Source organism: Battus philenor, unplaced genomic scaffold (genome assembly GCF_028537555.1).
Source record: "Battus philenor isolate CCGP_79_NKW_IND1 unplaced genomic scaffold, ilBatPhil1.0.hap1 SCAF_16, whole genome shotgun sequence".
Lineage (NCBI taxonomy): Eukaryota > Metazoa > Arthropoda > Insecta > Lepidoptera > Papilionidae > Battus > Battus philenor.
The window spans coordinates 14531996-14547137 of NW_027181678.1; the positions used below are offsets into that span (position 1 = coordinate 14531996).

Consider the following 15142-nt stretch of genomic DNA (forward strand, 5'->3'; position numbering starts at 1 on the left):
TTTTAAATTCCCTTCCATCACTTGGAAGGGACCTTTAAAATCTTCTTACGCACAGTTCGAATTTTGAATTAAGATATTTATTAAATTTAATACCGCCGTCTATTTCTTTGTCCACAGTCAACGGCAGTAAGTAAGTCCAAGGAGTAAGTCGGATTGGTAATGAATCCTTTATTTTTCTGCCCTAAGTCAATTATCATAACTGTATTATCCTTAAATTTTTTTGATAATTTTCAATGTCTCTAAAATTTTTAACATGTATTTTTTTTTGTTTACTATTTCATCATTATAATATATCAATACATTATTATTTGCATTTTATGCTTTTACTAATAATGTTACATTAAGCATACTATTTTTTCTAATATAATCTAATATTATATACACTTACAATATTCATATTAATTATATTTAGTATGTTATCCAAATCTATTTACACATAGCACCCGGCCCGTTTATGTTGGCTCAGGAAGTGACTGACAAAAGTTCTTGACCAGTGGCAGTGCTGTTGATGTTATTTATAACAAAAGCGAGTGACTCATAACGAACTGTACTCTAGTTGTGCAGTACTCATGATATTGGGACTTGGTGACTGACAGCTGCCAAGAGAACGGCTTCGGTGGTAGTTGAGATGCAAGAGACTTTGACCTGTTGCTTAGTCCACGTAGATGATTGTTCAGTTCTGGCGTGTAGGTGATTGTAGTTCACCGTTTCGTCAACTTACCATCATATGTTAACCATTGCACGACTGATTACCGGCATCACTTCGATTACTACTCTAGAAGTAGAGTAGATTGATGCTCTACCATAGCTAGCGTCACATCCTCCTTCCCCTTCTAAAGTTTCTATTTTACATAAGTGGGACAGAGAGCTTCCAAAATGTGTCAGCCCCAGTTGCTCCTGGGCCTCGCGTTGTGTAACGTTGATGGCATTTGTTGTGTGATACAGTATATCGCATAATTGTTCCATATGGAATTATGTGGCTTTTTATACATCCTTAAGAGTAATATCATAAAGCATTACGATAGTGGTACCGCACATCGAATGGTACACTGTTTATTGTGGCAATGTTTGTTAAAGTGCGGCCTCCATTTCAGCTGCATTCTTGATGGTTGAATGAGAAATGAGATGGTTCCTCAAAAGGAGCAAACAGTTAAAAAGTGCCGTTGACCTGCCAGTGAAGATTTTTGCCATAGTTATGTCGCTTTTAATGTGGCAGCTATATTGCACATTCCAGATTCGCATGTACTCGTCAAGTCTACATGAGTCAAGATACCACAATTGTTTAGTGACTTCACTACTAACTGCGACGACATGCATATACGAGAGGTTGGAATAAATAAATGGATAATTGAAGGGAATTAATGTTCATTTTATTGGGTGTTTGTGCTTCGTGTGCCGACGGCTGGGCACCCCGAGGCGCCGGCCGGCAGTCAGTCGCTCGCCCGCGTCCGTGAAGACCGCTCGTCCGTGCAGAGCGGAGCGAACACGTCACCAAACTTTCCCACTTCGCTCAAACTTTGAAATCTTGTACCACGTCGCTCGGTGCGCTCCGCACACGGTTCTGTTGTATTCTTGTGTATGTTTCGTGGTGTTGATGTGGTTTGAAGTGATCTGAAGATGTGGGGCGCCTGGCAGGCGTGCTGGCTGGCTTTAGTGCTGGCCACGGTTGTCGCGGCACAGAGCGACACGAGACATTTATCAGGTAAGTGATATCACTGTGTAGATGTATTTTACGTTTCCACGGGAGAGAGAGGAGGGCCGTGTTAGGGCCGGTGGAAAGTCCGGCGTCGCGCGGCGCTGTGACGTGGACACTCAGAACCGGTGCTCGCCACCGCGGTCCACTTAGCGCTGCCCGTATATTCGCCCCTTGCTTGCTTGCTGACCTCTATTCCGATTTCTATTCATTTTCTAGTCACCTCACTCTATTTTGCACAATTTAACTATAAGAAATATACGTCTTAAAAATATTTAATTTAATTAATTAATACTAATAACTTGTGTATGTGAATATACTAAAAGAGTCAAAGTTCATAGAAATCATAATTAAATTTAATTCTCCTGTAATGGTATCCTTCAATTTAAAGTAAATCAACAAGTGTTCCTAACGTGTTCTTATTTGATATGACAAACTTTGTCTGGTTTTTTTAATGTTCACTTTCACAAGTGTCTTTAATACGGTACTCAGGGGAATTCAACGCCAAGAATTATTGTTATTTAAAAATAAAATTTAAAGCCCTATTTTAATTTAATTATAGATAATTATAATACTATGTTTATTTATGTTAATTATTTTGATATTTCACATTAATATTACTCAAATATGGTCTTAAATACACAGTACGGTTAGACAGCATAACAATTAATCGGGTGGCCGCGTTAATTCGCGTTGCCAATGCAAGTTTTATACAGAATTTAACACGACACGCTTCGCTGAGCGACGTTCATTCAAAAGACTTCAACGCGTTCTTTCCTCAATCGAATTTCTATTTTGAAAGTTATTTGAACTGAAATTATTTTACACGGTTTTTATTGTTATTAATTAGATTATTCTTAATTAAATTAAAATCTACACATCAATGCTTAATATTATAAACAGGACTAAGAGAAAAACATACAAGTTTTTTTTATTATTAAATAATGAGTATATAAAATAGATATAATTGTTTTACAAATTACTCACTTTGTTAAACCGGTAGATACAATAAAGTACAATGTAGGTTGACGACAATTTTTTATGTTGCCGTCGAACAGACAAAAGAACCGTTAACAGCAGTTTGTGGACAAATCATTGTCTAGGCTTCACGTCATGTTTATATTTGAACTGTATTTGTTTTTAGGTCAAAACCTATCTGATGCTTTTAAGCCCTAGATTTAGTAGAAATACCTTTTAACTACTTTGGACCAGTATTTCTTAACGTTGGGCTTACGCTACGGGGTGGGGGGGGGTCAATTTGGAAGTTAACTCAACAGGAGTTTAACCTTTTTTGGATGTAAGAATTTTAGAAAGGATCAAGTGAGTCATGGTACAAAAAAGGTTAAAAATACTGCTTTAGGCAGAGAAATAACTCTCATATTAAAAAAGGACATTTTTAGACGGGTTTTATGTGAGGTAAATGTTTGTGCTTAATAATGTGCCTAATAAGTGATATAGAATTGTGCAATTTAACAATAATGTTACTATCTAAGATATCTTTGGAGGAATATACTAGTCCGCCACGCTGGGTAACACTGGTTGGCGATTGCAGTATGTTATTATGGTACGCAGAGGACACTGCTGTATATCTTCTGTAAACTTCTGTGAGCACTGGCAATTATATATAATTAATGCACCGTGTCAAATATATAAGATTATATGCTAGAATCGAACCTAAGATATACTATCGTGTCTCAGTTCTCTACCGTTGTGCTTTCACTGCTTGATTTAATATGGATGTGCTTCAATAAATAAATAAAAATTCTTATAATTGGTGTAATTTCTTCTGTTGATTGAAATGGCTGTCTTGTCTGTCATTTTTTTGATAATTATAAATCGATGTTACGTGTTGTCACTCGCGACAAACTTTCAGTTTATGAATATTTACACGCATTATTTTTATAGGCGAGAAAATTGAAAGTAACGTGATTTAATACAACATTGTTTATATAATTGTTTACATTTTAGATTTGATTAAAATAGTGATTAATTCTGATATAATTTTACATGTATATTTTATTTATAAAAGGATAATGTTAAATTTAAATTGTACATTTATACAAATAAATAAAATTGTTGTGTCTGTGTGTAAAATTAAATCAAACGCTCTTTACTACATGCATGTGAATAGATATGTGGTACATATATCAAAATCAGATTTTTTAAAGTTTTTGGCTATCAGTTCGTTTCTTCCGGCTAATCTCTGAAATGGCTGGTCCGATTTTGACGGGATTTATATTGGCATGTAGCTAGTGTAATAAGAAGTAGCTTAGGTTTTTGCTTGGTTCATAGCTTTGGTTCTTTTACTTTAGAGAAATAATTAAAATATATTTTTTAGTTAAATTCCACATGGCCGTTGTCGCAGGCACAGTATATACATTGTTATTTAAATATAAATCAACTTATCAAAGTACAAGGAATAACGAACCGGATCAACTTGATGTTAAGTTTTATTGTTTTGTCAAATGCCAGCAGTTCCATAACACGTTAGATCATGTCGTGTTTTAACAATCACGTTTGGATTAGAATTTTAATAAACAATTAACATAATGTAATTAACTTAATTTATTGGCATCTGTCAACTTAAAACAGCAAGAGTTCCAAACACACCCAGATCTGAGAAGCGAATACAAGAAACAAAGGTATTTTTTTGTGATGATACACTGTCACATACATACATCATGTTAGTTTTTAACTTAAATATTTCTTGCTGTGAACTACAATATATGATATTTAAGAATAAGTGAAAATTTCCAAAATGAGATGAAATGATAATAAAATAAAAAGTATAAATCAAAATTGAAACTAATTGTGATATACCAAAAGGGTATGGCTAAGAAAGAGAGGCGAAGTGTAAATGGAATGTAAATAACTTGTAAGAGAATGAAATGAAAACTGAAGAATTAAAGAAAGGTAATAGAGATTGTGAAGAACGGAAGAGAAGAGTGATAAGAAAGCACAAACTAAAGGAATTTAAAGTCAAAACATCACTGTCCTCAATATGATAGGGGGTAACAGAGATCAAAAATGGAACCATAAAAACTTAAAATATTTAAAAAATTAAAAATATTTAAATTAATTGATTATATTTTATTTTTATTTTATTTTATTGTAAAATCAATACGGACAAACATCCGAAATAAATGATTTATTTATTATATTATTATTAAAAATGGGGCCGCCTGCAAACATGGTGGACAGAAGACTTTGTTAAGGTTGATGAAAAGCAATGGTTGCAGGCCACTTCCAAAGTGCTATTGGAAATCTGTGGAGGCTTATGTCCAGCGGTGGATGATCCTGTGGCAGAAGTGTTGATGATGATGATAGGATCTTTAAAATAGGCACAAGGTTTCCATCGTTTAGATTTATTGTTATCAAAAGCATTTATAATACAGTTTCTATTATACAATGTATGGTTTACCAATGTATGATAATAGATGTACTGTACAGTAATGTGACGGCCCTATTACCCAACACAAAGAATACCTACGTTGTCAATTACATTTGTGAAACTATACAGGATGATTGATATTTGTTAATGCTTTAACCCTTTAGCTGGTGGTGGCAATATGTATGCCACCAACTTTTCAAAATTATTTTTTACAACTGGTTAGTAAGATTCGGACCAAACTAATTTTAAACTATAAACAGATAATATCTTAAACGAAAAAATAAAAAAACTTGATAAGTATGGTTGATAGCTTTCATATTATCAGACGTCGATTTTTCGAATTTGGTGAATTTTAGACAAGAGGATAAATCCATAAACATTTTAGATCGTGACGTGATTGTGGTAAGTTTTCTTATTTATTTTTGTTACACAGTTATTACCTTATGCATTACAGGGAATATTTCAGTAATTCAGATTATAGACTTTTAATTATTTGACTTTGATTATGGTGGCAAAGGAGTTGCCACCATCGATTCGTAGTACCCGCTTTTCACTAACGGTTATTTGTAGATTATTTTTACTTAAGAATTTTTTTATTTATTCCTGCTTTGCAATGTTTTAGATCATGAGTAAAAAATTAAAAAGGCTGAGAGACTGTGAAATAGAAAAGGAACTGGAAGAAATCTTTGGTTTTCCTGATGGAACTGTTTCCGAAGTTCAAAAGTGATATGACCTGCACCAGTAGTGGCATGCTAGTTGCCACCACATTTTTTTTATAAACTATTCGCCTAATTTTTATTTTTTATTTTTAAGTAATAAATATAATAATATTAATTCCATAAATGGCGATTTTGTTTCATAATTAGTGAAAAACACTTCTACCAGTTAAAGGGTTAAAACAGTGAATCAATAGCTCATTTGGTGTCAATTAAAGTATGTTAATCAATGGTTTCAGGAATAATAATTAACGTAATGATAATATAGTAAATAAATTCGGATAGCTGCATATTAAAGCTAATTATTGTTTAATATATGTCGCAACAGAATTTGTATTGCCAGAAAAATGTATGCAAAATTAATTTTTACGTAACATATAAGGGTTTCCCTTGTCAAACTATACATTCACCCTTTAAAAATGCTTATATGTCTTTAACTTGTTACTTTATATCTGCACGCAGGCGATATAAAACCGAATTCATTATGTTTGTCTCGCTTTCAACTAAGTTAACATATTAAAGTATATCTTGACACGTTTGGTAGCAGTACAACACGCATACAAGTTGTCCGCGCAGCGACGGCTGTGGAAGTGTGACTAGTCTGTGTGCGATTCGACTGGCGCGCAATAAATGCATTCATTGCGACTAAATGTTCACGGCATGCGCCGCGCTTGGACTTGTACTTGATCTTTATACAGGATGATTATAAATTGGTGGCGAAACTTTTAGAACATTCATTGTAAAGTATGATACACTATTTGAAAATCTATGGTTTCAGAAATAATGACGTAATTGTAATATAGCAATAAAACGTGTTTTCATAATTAGGATCACTACAAGTTAAAATAAGTTGTTGTTTACAATATTTCCTTGCAGACTTTACTCCCGAGAAGTTATCGATTTGTTACATTGTAATAGAAATAATAAATGTATGTAACATATTTCAGAGTGATAACTGTATGCAGGGTGATTAGAAATAGTTGTAAAAGCTTATGTTGATAAATTACCTATGCATTCTACTGTTTAAAACTTTTACATATAAAAACCAACTACTCTGTATATTATATTAGTCAGATATCGGATTATGGATACTTTACGTTTTTAATTTTTTTTTTTTGATAAAATGTCATCAACCATTCAAAGCCACGTTTGGAATGCTGTTGATTAACAAGCTAACGGAATCTATAAGTATAACTAGCTATGCCCGCGACTTCTGCGTGGAATTTAACAAAAAATCTAAAGTTTTCTGTAAATAAAAGTAGCGTAACTTATTCCTTATTACACCAGCTACCTGACAGTATAAGTCTCGTCAAAATCGGTTCAACCATTTTAGAGATTATCCGAAACAAACAAACAGGTAGACAGACGAAGAAAAGTGTAATTTTAGTACATGCACCGTATATATGTTTATACATAACATTAAGTTTGTTTTTGTATATATATTAAATTGATATATCATTATAGTCAGTAGTAGTTATTTATATATTTATACCATGTTTCTTTTATCTCATTATTTGCTTTCTAATTTTAAATCGTATGCTTATTTCACGTATCTTTATATATCTCTGCACCGCCTTAACGGTTGACTGGTAGATAGTACCTTTGGGTTATTATTAAGTTCATTATGCATACGCTGTTTAGGTATTTAAATAAATAAATAAATAAAAATCAATGGTACATACATTAAAATAGTTACATAAATAGTTTATAAGGAATAACAAATTGTGCTGTATCTGCTTATTGAAGATGTGTTACATTATATTAGAATATACCACCATAATATTCTATTCAGCAAAATAATTAAATAAATCAACTAATGATCTTATAATTAAATAAAAATTGTATACAATTGTGTTAACGAGTGGTTTAAAAACTTGCGTAATAATGGAACAATTATTAATTTTGAAATCGCACTAATTTAACTTCTATCACAATATAGATCATACGTAATTTTTAATTTATATATTAATGTGTATTTAGCTGTTAATATATGTTATTTATAAACGCCACTTGATTGTATATTTTAGTAATTTAAATATATGTGTATATATATTATACATAGGAAAATTTTGTAGATTATATTCATACCAAAATCTCACTTCGTTTCGAAGTCAAAATGTCACTTCGATATTGTATCAACATGTCAAAAGCATTTCTGTCGTGTCTGTAGGTTAAGTATTGGTCTAGAGTACCTCGGCCAAAAGCCACGTCTCTTTGTCCGTCGGTCAAATATCAAGTCTAGTTTCTATATGCCAGGTGTAGCTTCGTCTGTTATATACCTCTAAAGGTTCTTGTCTTTTGTTCAAATGTCAAAACAGTTTTATTTATAAAAAAAAACTTCGATATTAACACATATAAAAACAAATGATTTTTATATTATTTTTAAACAGAGATCACCATGCAGTACAAGTGTTGTACAGTTTTGTTATTGTCGGTCAAATGTCCTTCGGTGCAATAATGTAATGAAAACATATAAGTATGAATGTAGCGCTGACAACACGCGTCATCGAATGCGCGTCGGCTCTGAATGCTTGTGTACCCGCCGGCCACCGGAAGGTGATTTGTCTCGCCGTGTTTGTGCATTCAACGAGCCACTTCCGCTTTGTTCCTCGCCGCCACAACCGCCGTCCGACTCCCTAACTTATGTCTTTAATCTTAAGAACCAAATTACATGTTCACGTCGCTCCCATTCACACGTATCGACGTCCAAACAGGGATTAGTTTGGTCAAATTTACCGTAACGCGGGGCGCGGCCGCCTCGACGTACTGTTTGATGATTTGTAACATCATTGATAATATTTAAATGTGTTTGATTGAGCAATAAGGAATGGTGTTATGCGACGAAGGAAATTATTAAGAAAATAAGAAATATCAGTTCATTTGTTTCTTAGTTTACGAAAACTCTTCGACTATTTTTTTAATTTTGAGGTTTTTGATGGACTTCCGGTATTTTTTTAATAATCATCATATGGATATAGGATTGGTAATCATTTTTTTCAGCTTGCATTACAATTTGTTAATTTTATGTAATAAATTATAATTATATATCAATTTAAAGCTTCTACACATTTTATATCATTATACTTTTAATGTACCTAAAACTAACTTAAAACATATTGTAAATACGGGCTTTATGCCATCCAGCATTATTAGGTATCTCTACAAGTCAATCCAGGGCATAAATATTTGCTACTTCTAATCAAACTTCTGGTCAAGTCCTTCTAAGATGTTACAGTTATTATCAGCTTATGTTGTTTTCTGTTTTTATCTGTTGTGATTGTAATAAAAAATATTAGTGTCTTCTAAGGATATCTAGCCTCTCGCATGTGTTATTACCTATAAAATTTAAACCAAGACTCTTTTTACATTTTTACGCTATAAGTAGGTGGGTAGGTTAGCTGTTTTTCTTGAAATCAGCAGTCCAATTGAAGAGTTTGAAGAGAATTCGAACCCATTTAAAGAGCCAATAATTTCTTTTTGCGGACAGGATTTCTTTTAATTTGCATCGTGTCTTCTAATAGATAATCAAACGTTTGCAGGATTTTTAAATTTTTAAGCCAGTCAAGTGTTCACTGCATCGTAGAAAATTAACAAAAAAAAATTAAAAGTCGAATGCGTAAAAAGAAATTAAAACTTATTTTTTTGAGCTATTCTTTTGTGCCAATGTTACTACGATAATTTTAATATTATGTAGAGCAGTATTTGTCAACCTATTTTGTACCATGCTCCACCTTTGCCTTTCTAGCTTTCTTACGATCTCCTATAAAACCTATATATTTTTAATATTAAAGCAAAAGTTAAACTAGTGTCGAATCCACCTTTAAATTGCCCCTTTTAATAATCAAATTGTTCCCCTGTAGGGCATAGGCACACGCTGGGAATCACTAATGTAAAAAATATGTCATAAATATTATCTGTATGTATATATCAAACAATTTAAAGTACATTTATCAACTTACTCGAGTGGTTTTCTTAACATTGGTTACATTCGAATTTAAATACACGTTTACCTGTTTATATATAAATGCTGTTGTAATTAAAACCTTATTCCGGACCACGTAGGTTGCAAGTGGTCGCGTACTCTGGCATTTATTTTATAATTAATGAATGATAAATTTAATTTTAAATGCGAAATGTGAGATTTCTAGAACATCGCGGGCTAGATAAAGAACCTGTTTCCGTCTCATCGAGTCTCATCGTGGTGACAGAGACGGCGAATGGGAACCGGTTCTTGAGTCCGAAGCTGCCAGTGTAACCGTGACACGTATGAGAAAACCTCACGTGCTATACCGCATCTTAATCACGAACATGCATTTATTTTATCTGTATCCCACAGCTGGGACATCTATTCAAATACTGTATAGATACAGTAACTTTAATTCTGGTGTCTTTGATATTCTCACACAATTTCGCTCCACGGGATATTTCTAATGAGATAATGCTGCACATATCGATACAACATTTGTAATACTGTAAAATTGTAATGTGAAATCTTTGATATTTAACTCAAAAAAATTTGAACGAGTACAAATTTACTACATCCACTCTGTATGTTAATATGAAAACCTTGTATATGTTCATAACAACAGAGGTAATAAGATATATTTATTGCTTCCTAGGTAAATTTGCGGAAACAGTTAAGCGTGATGATGACACGCAGAGCCAGGATAAGTGACAGCAGACGCGTCCGGTTGTTTACACCGGAATTGGCGCCGGCCGAAGGCTCCGCTTGTTTCCGCACAACCTGACAAACGATGCTATCGGAGAAGCTCGCCAAGGTTGCGGAAACTTTACTGCAGGCTGTGCAGGCTAAGGTCTCTGTTGAAACTTTACAATGCATGCGAGGAAAATGTCGTCATTTGAAAACAAATCACTGTCCGATACATTTCGGAATACGTAATAGATTTTCTTTAGTGCTGCCTGTTTCAATTTTATTTTGACGGAAGGTCACACGAATTTCGCGAGTTAAAAGAGGCAAAGTAAAGAGGGCGCTTAGCCTAGAACGCGTTTTAGGTAGCCCGAGTTTCAGCTTGGGCCGTTATACAGGGAGAATAGGTATAGGTATATGTGAATTACTTATTATTCAATAAAAGAATATTGAAATTATAAGAATTCTTTGCAGTGATGTCACCTGATTACTTTGCTTTCGTTTAAGCTATATCTGATAAAGTGTATATGATTAAACCGATGTTAAACCGCTTCTTCTCTACAACAATAACACCTTGCGAAGCAGAGTAGAGTCTCTCTGTTATCTATGTCTTTTAAAGTTTAAGTAAATGGATAACTCATTAATTGTAATTTTATGTATGATACACTCTACCCAAAAGATCAATGATTTCAGAAAATAATAAATGACTTAATATAATAACAAAAGGGGTTTTAAAATTAAAATATTACTACTTATTCATATGTTCTTTCTATCCCTGAAGACTTTGTATTGCAAAAAATTATGTAATGCGACAGGCTATGTCGTATTCCAATAAATATAAAAATAAATGCAACATTAAGATTTTATAAAAATGTAACAATGTAATGCAACAACTTTATATTAGGTGATTAGAAATAGGTGTTCCTTGTGTACTATTTTGTATATAAGATTGGGAGGCCGCCTAATTCTTAGATTGTTGGGGCGGACGCGTTACGCATTACATATCCATAATCGCAAAAGTAAGCAATTTTTTTTAAAAGTAATCGGTTAAAAACTTGTTACGGGTAATTATAGGCTTGTGTAATATAGGAAGAGTGATGCACGAACGCTCGGCAATTGATTGGTTTGCGCAACAGCGTTACCGCGGCCCACGCGACGTCGTCGTGCGGTGAAAATACGAACGACACCACTGCAATCTTTGTGCAACGTTTTCATATTTTAAATCGAACCTGTTTTGTATACTTTTTTGCAAAGGGCGCGTTTATGCATGTTGTAGTTTTGTATTGTTTTCCTTTAAAGTGACATTAAAATATATATCCTTAGCACGAGGTAAATTTTAAACGATAAAAAAATTCCAAGCTTTAAACATGTCTGACTGTCAATGTCAAAGTACAACCTCCGCGCGGGCTACCTCCACAGATTATCAATGTGCGCGCGCATCGCATACTAACCGCGCGGCCCACGCTAACGCCGCGGTACCGCTATGTAGCGAATCCATTTGCGCGTGTAACCGCACACAGTGCACCTCAGCGCGGAAACGAGCGGTAATGTATATCGTTGCGTACGAAAGTTCGGCAGCGATGATGGATGCGTCTGGCGGGGTCGTCGACCGGTGTTGCCGCGCTCCACTGCGCTATGGAAAATGGTCGGCGCGCCTAATATGGCGTTAGTTTTGAGAATTCAATTTTATCGATGCGTCTGAATTTTTAATTGGTAGGAATCGGCACAAATTAAAAATTATACCTGGTCATTTTATACATTTGTTTTATTTCTTTTGACTTCAATAACAGATACATATCTTTAAATTTTACAACGTGTAACGGACAATGTTATTTCTTTAAAGAATGACTAATGGAGAACGGCAAACGAACGTTTTTCTCGTGACCTTCTGTTTGATTTACATTGCTATAAAAATAAATAAACTTATTACATTATGATTAATGCATTTGTTGGTTTTATAAATATGGTTAACTTATTTATTTGCTCTTTATTACACATACATTTGAATTATCAAAATATTCTTTTAAATCTAGCGACGAATCCCAGAACTGATTAAACTTCAAGAAAAAATTACTAAAAACTCATGCCAAAATTGAATTACTGCGTCGATGTTCTTAATGATTTTTACGAAAATAAAAGCCAGCGCGACACGGAAAATTGTTTTAATTAGAGCTTTGTTTAATCACTTGTACGACAGATTTATGCCGCTAGTGGCTCGGCGGTGGGAAAGTTTCAATAAGTAATTATAGTTACGGGTCGAGGAACTGGCGCGAAGTTTTTGACAAGCCGCCATGACGGACGGGGTTGCCACATTCTCTACAAAAATACACATATATAATTCCTTTCAATTATTCCAAATACGAACAACATAGCCGATTAAATTTAAAAAAGTTACTAAAATATCAATTTAATTTGAATAAAATGTTTATAATTAGAATTTAAATTCCGTTATTTATCTATGTAAATGTCCTATTTATAATATGTTTAACCTAATTAAAACTAACTGATTTTTATAGATTTACGCAAATATTATTCATGAAATAGTAATTTTTAACGGGTTAAATTTTGTTAAATCTTAGTTTTTATGTTTTTAATGTTTTGAAATATTTACAAAACATTTTATCTCGGGTAGAGTTGACACGTTTTACGTCTATATGTGATAATTAAGAAACAAAAATTTTCCGCTTTTAAGTCGGTGATTCTTTGATTATTTTTTTTATAAAACTATAGTTTGACAAGTGAGGATATTTGCGCATGGCAACCCTAGCTCCAAGGCTGCCAATGTGATAAATAACACCCGAGCACGCCGCCGGCCGCGCTCCTGGAGTTAACAGACACGGAATTTGCTTAAACGATGGACTCCCCGCAAAATTTGCAACTGTATTAAAGTATGGACAACTCCAGTTTGTTCTCGGCTTATGGCATTTACTTTTAATAAGATTTGTTTGTTCAAACGTTTAAGGTTTTATATGTGTACCATTTACAGCACTAGAAATAGTATTTTCTGTTTGTTATATCTGTTCAAAAGTTTTTTAAAATTAGTACCCTTTTGGAGGAACATGTCTAAGATTTTACAATTAACTTCTCCCAATAAATAATGTTATTTTTACTGAATTATCTTTATATAATATTTAATATGTAATAATATATATTAAAATCCAATTTTTTTACCCCTGCTAAAATTCTACTACGGTAAATTTTTAAGCGATGTCATCGAAATAAATGGATTAGGATTTGCGATCACAGGTTCAGTTTTCAGAATAAAGTATTATACGTAATTTATTTTGTGCATTAATTATGAAAGATTGCTGCTGGTCACCAAAAACTTTCCAGAAAATGGGCAGCAGTGAACTCTGCAGACTATAATACCACACTACGATCATCAACCCGTCATACAAGCTTGGCGCTCATAGATATACTATGATCACATATATAAATATCTTTGAAGGAAGGCCTATTATTGGCCATATATTATCTGAAACGATGAGCATAAGTATTATAAATTGAATGATGATTTAGTTTCTTTCAAAATAATCTCTTTGTACATGTTTTTATGATAAAAATACACAGATTTTTTGATAAAGTTGTATTCAAAATATATGAGAAAATTACATTTAAAACGAACTGAGAGAAACGCTTATATTTTAAATGTAATTTGGCGCTAAATATGTAGTCTCTGCCCTTTTGCTGTTGAATATAAATGTATTCGTGAAGTTTTAATTCAAGGTTGACTTTTAAATATGTACGACTTACTGCCTTACAAATGTAGTCAACACCTGTCTCTATACCAATAAAAGGTACTCTCAAAATATAATATTATAATAGGTTAATTAAGTATAAAAATTATGTCGGGAAAATGTTATTTTCTATTTATTTATAGTGAAAGAAATAGGTATTGGTCTTTAAGTTAAAGGTACGACTCCTAGTTTATTAAATCGACGGTGATCGTCTGCTCTTCGAGGTTCAAAAAGACAGAAACTCAACTTTTATTATATGTACTGCGCATGCAAAGTGGTTTTTAAATGAACAAAACGTCGGTATATCAGTACTATGTGTATGAGGCGTACTGTCTAGCGCCATCTAGTACGATTTTAGAGAAATAATGATAAAGCAATTTATTCATTTACCATTGAAATAATCATAAATGTAGTATTTTTATTAGGGCAACACTTACTTTAGTTTTATAATTATTCTCCCTAAGAACCTTCTAAAAAATATGTAATTTTAAAGACGATTTTAATTCATGGCGAGACCAAAGAAAAAGGGAACAATATTTTGTAATAATTTTATAAAAGGTAGTTTTATTTTTCTTAAATGGCAACTCGACCCCGTCACTCTTTTGTGACAACTTCCGGTAAAAGGTTTGAGAGTGGTGGGGTTGAAACAGCGTTTTAAACATCGAGTCGGGAGCTCGGTCACTCATTCGATAACCATCGAAGTGATAAGTTGTCTAGTGGAAACTATGCTAGTTGGCCTATAAGAGTATTAAAAGTGGAATAAAAGTAGTGACTGTGCTGTGAATTGGATTTTTTTCTGATAATTTATATGTATTTGTTAAACCCTATTTTTAGAAATAAAACATAATCAAATGAAAAAGAAATTGTTTACAAATGCTCGCATAGAAAGAATTGAAATGGCGGCCATGTTTATGAATTGTTTTTCCCTTTTGTAAAATCACCAGTCGGTATTCTATA

At 33.2% G+C, this 15142-nt stretch overlaps 1 protein-coding gene across 1 annotated transcript in view; it reads left to right on the plus strand.

The window, feature by feature from the left end:
• The first annotated feature begins 1454 nt into the window (after positions 1-1454).
• mgl (megalin) overlaps positions 1455-15142 on the plus strand; it is a 243496-nt gene continuing 229808 nt past the window's right edge. Inside the window, exon 1 of the mRNA XM_068762152.1 lies at positions 1455-1702. Within this exon, the coding sequence (XP_068618253.1) occupies positions 1618-1702 (85 nt within the window). The 5' untranslated portion in view covers positions 1455-1617. The remainder of the gene's footprint in view (positions 1703-15142) is intronic.